The sequence below is a fragment of the Ochotona curzoniae genome, unplaced genomic scaffold (genome assembly GCF_017591425.1).
Source record: "Ochotona curzoniae isolate NIBS_2020 unplaced genomic scaffold, NIBS_Ocur_1.0 contig_4879, whole genome shotgun sequence".
Lineage (NCBI taxonomy): Eukaryota > Metazoa > Chordata > Mammalia > Lagomorpha > Ochotonidae > Ochotona > Ochotona curzoniae.
The window spans coordinates 4,658-7,098 of NW_024466410.1; the positions used below are offsets into that span (position 1 = coordinate 4,658).

General features: G+C 42.0%; 1 protein-coding gene across 1 annotated transcript; it reads right to left on the bottom strand.

The window, feature by feature from the left end:
• Nucleotides 1–363: 363 nt before the first annotated feature.
• On the bottom strand, nucleotides 364–1,557 carry LOC121161848 (gastrula zinc finger protein XlCGF7.1-like). The gene has a single exon (XM_040988493.1). It carries the CDS (start codon nucleotides 1,555–1,557, stop codon nucleotides 568–570), a length of 990 nt encoding a protein of 329 aa, XP_040844427.1. The 3' UTR covers nucleotides 364–567.
• Nucleotides 1,558–2,441: the final 884 nt, after the last annotated feature.

A 2,441-nucleotide genomic window follows, 5' to 3' on the forward strand; every position in this document is an offset into this window, starting at 1 on the left:
TTTCCACTCATTACATTCATGAGGTCCTAATCCTGTGTGGATTCTCTGATGTTGAATGAAACCTGACAAGAAAGTAAAGGCTTCAAAATACACCTTACATTCATAAGGTTTCTCCCCTGTGTGGACCCTCTGATGTCTGATAAGATTTTACTTCTGAGTAAAAGATTTTCCACACTCAGTAATCCATATGGTTTTCCCTGTTGTGGATTCTCTGATGTGATCTAATGCTTGACTTATCAGGAAAAGCTTTTCACTCTCACTACATGCATAAGGTTTTTCCCCAGTGTGGATTCTCAGATGTCTAATTAGTTGTGACTTCTGAGTAAAAGCATTTCCTCACTCAGTACATTCATAAGGTTTTCCCCAGAGTGGATCCTCTGATGTTACCTTATGCTTGACTTATCAGAAAATGTTTTTCCACACTCACCACATAAATAAGGTTTTTCCCCAGTGTGGATTCTCTGATGCCTTATCAGGTGTGACTTCTGACTTAAAGCTTTTCCACACTCAGTACATTCATAAGGCTTTTCCCCAGTGTGGATTCTCTGATGTCTAATGAGCGGTGGCTTACAAGGAAAGCCTTTTCCACACACTACATTCATAAGGTTTTTCCCCAGTGTGGATTCTCTGATGCCTTATGAGTTGTGACTTTTGAATAAAAGCTTTTCCACACTCAGTACATTCATAAGGTTTTTCCCCGGTATGGATTCTCTGATGTGATCTTATGCTTGACTTATCAGAAAACATTTTTCCACACTCACTACATAAATAAGGTTTCTCCCCAGTGTGGATTCTCTGATGCTTAATGAGGTGTGACTTTTGAATAAAAGCTTTTCCACACTCATTACATTGATAAGGCTTTTCCCCAGTGTGGATTCTCTGATGTGCAAGCAGATTGGGCTTATGAGAAAAGCATTTCCCGCACTCACTACAGTCATAAGGTTTTACCCCTGTGTGGATTCTCTGATGTGATCTAATGCTTGACTTATTAAGAAAAGCTTTTCCACACTCACTACATGCATAAGTTTTCTCCCCTGTGTGGACCATCTGATGTATGATTAGGTTTGACTTATAAGAAAACACGTTTCCACACTCACTACATTCATAAGAATTTTTTCTTGTGTGGGTTCTCTGATGCCCAATGAGAGATAATTGCTGATGAAAGGCTTTTCCCCACTCATTGCATTCATACGGATTCTCTGCATTTTGAAGGATCTGATCTCTAATGAGTTCTGATTTCTGGTACATGTTTTCTTTACATTCACTAGACACATACAAATTATCTCCTGTGTCAGTTCTCTGTTTGGTGCTAAGGCAAGATTTATAGTAGCCAACATGAATTGCTTCTCGCACACTGACAGGTTGCTGATTACATGGGTCTTTGGTACAAACATGCTCACACATAAGGACTGTCTTCTTCCCACTGAAAGTCTTCTCTTTCCCATTGTGTTCAAAGGACTGCTGACAAATGTGGATCTTGTCAAGATGACTGAGATTTTCCTCACCCTCGAGGTTGTTCTTAGGGACATTAGAGGCATGTTTCTTTTCAAATGGCATTTCTTCACACTTCCTGTGGGATAAGAGTATTTAAAATATAAAATTATGCCATTTCTTCTCTCCTTTCAAAAGGCACAAAATCTCTGAGCCGCTTCTGGGAGTTGCTTTCCCCTTAACCTCTTTCAAGTTCCACTGGTCATTTAACAAATAAAAGTTTGCTCTGCAACTGGTTTCCATTTTCTGTTTCTATACTATGCTAAAGGAAAGATTCATTGAGCATTCCTGATAACATTTGGTTTGGTGTACACTCTGGAATGAAAAAAATTATGGGCTCTTATACAAGACCTATGAAGGTACACTTAGCAAAGAGAAGACTCCACATGTTTTGTACTGAACCTGTGTAAATGACCCTTGATACCACATGCCTCTGAAAAAACATGAACACACCAACCCACTGACATAATCCCCAGCCACTGCCTAGCTCCAGCTAAACCTCCACATGGATTGTACTTGGATGGGCCACAACACATAGGAACATGAAGTAGAATTGCGGAAAGACTAGACTGAGCCAGGCTGCAACACATGCTGGTGGAAAATGAGTTGAGGCAAGCCACGGTAGTCGGGGATGTTAGTGCAGGACACATGATCCCTGCATCCAGGAGATCCAGTGGGACCCTGGTAGCTTTGTCTGGCCCTTTAGGCATAGTTGTGGTGGTTGGTGTTGCCTGGCCTGGGTCCTTGAAACCCAGTGCAATGGGCCGTGGGACTGTGAGTCCTGGAATTAGAAAGTGTGGCTGGCCTCAGGTCACCTGGCTTGGAATCTTTACATGCAAGCATGGTGGTGCTAGCTCAGTGAGTGCTGAGGGTGGGGCTCCACTGGGGCAGGATCAGCTGGCTCAGGTGTTGTAAGAACTGGTACTACTCAGTTGAAAAGGAGTATTGGA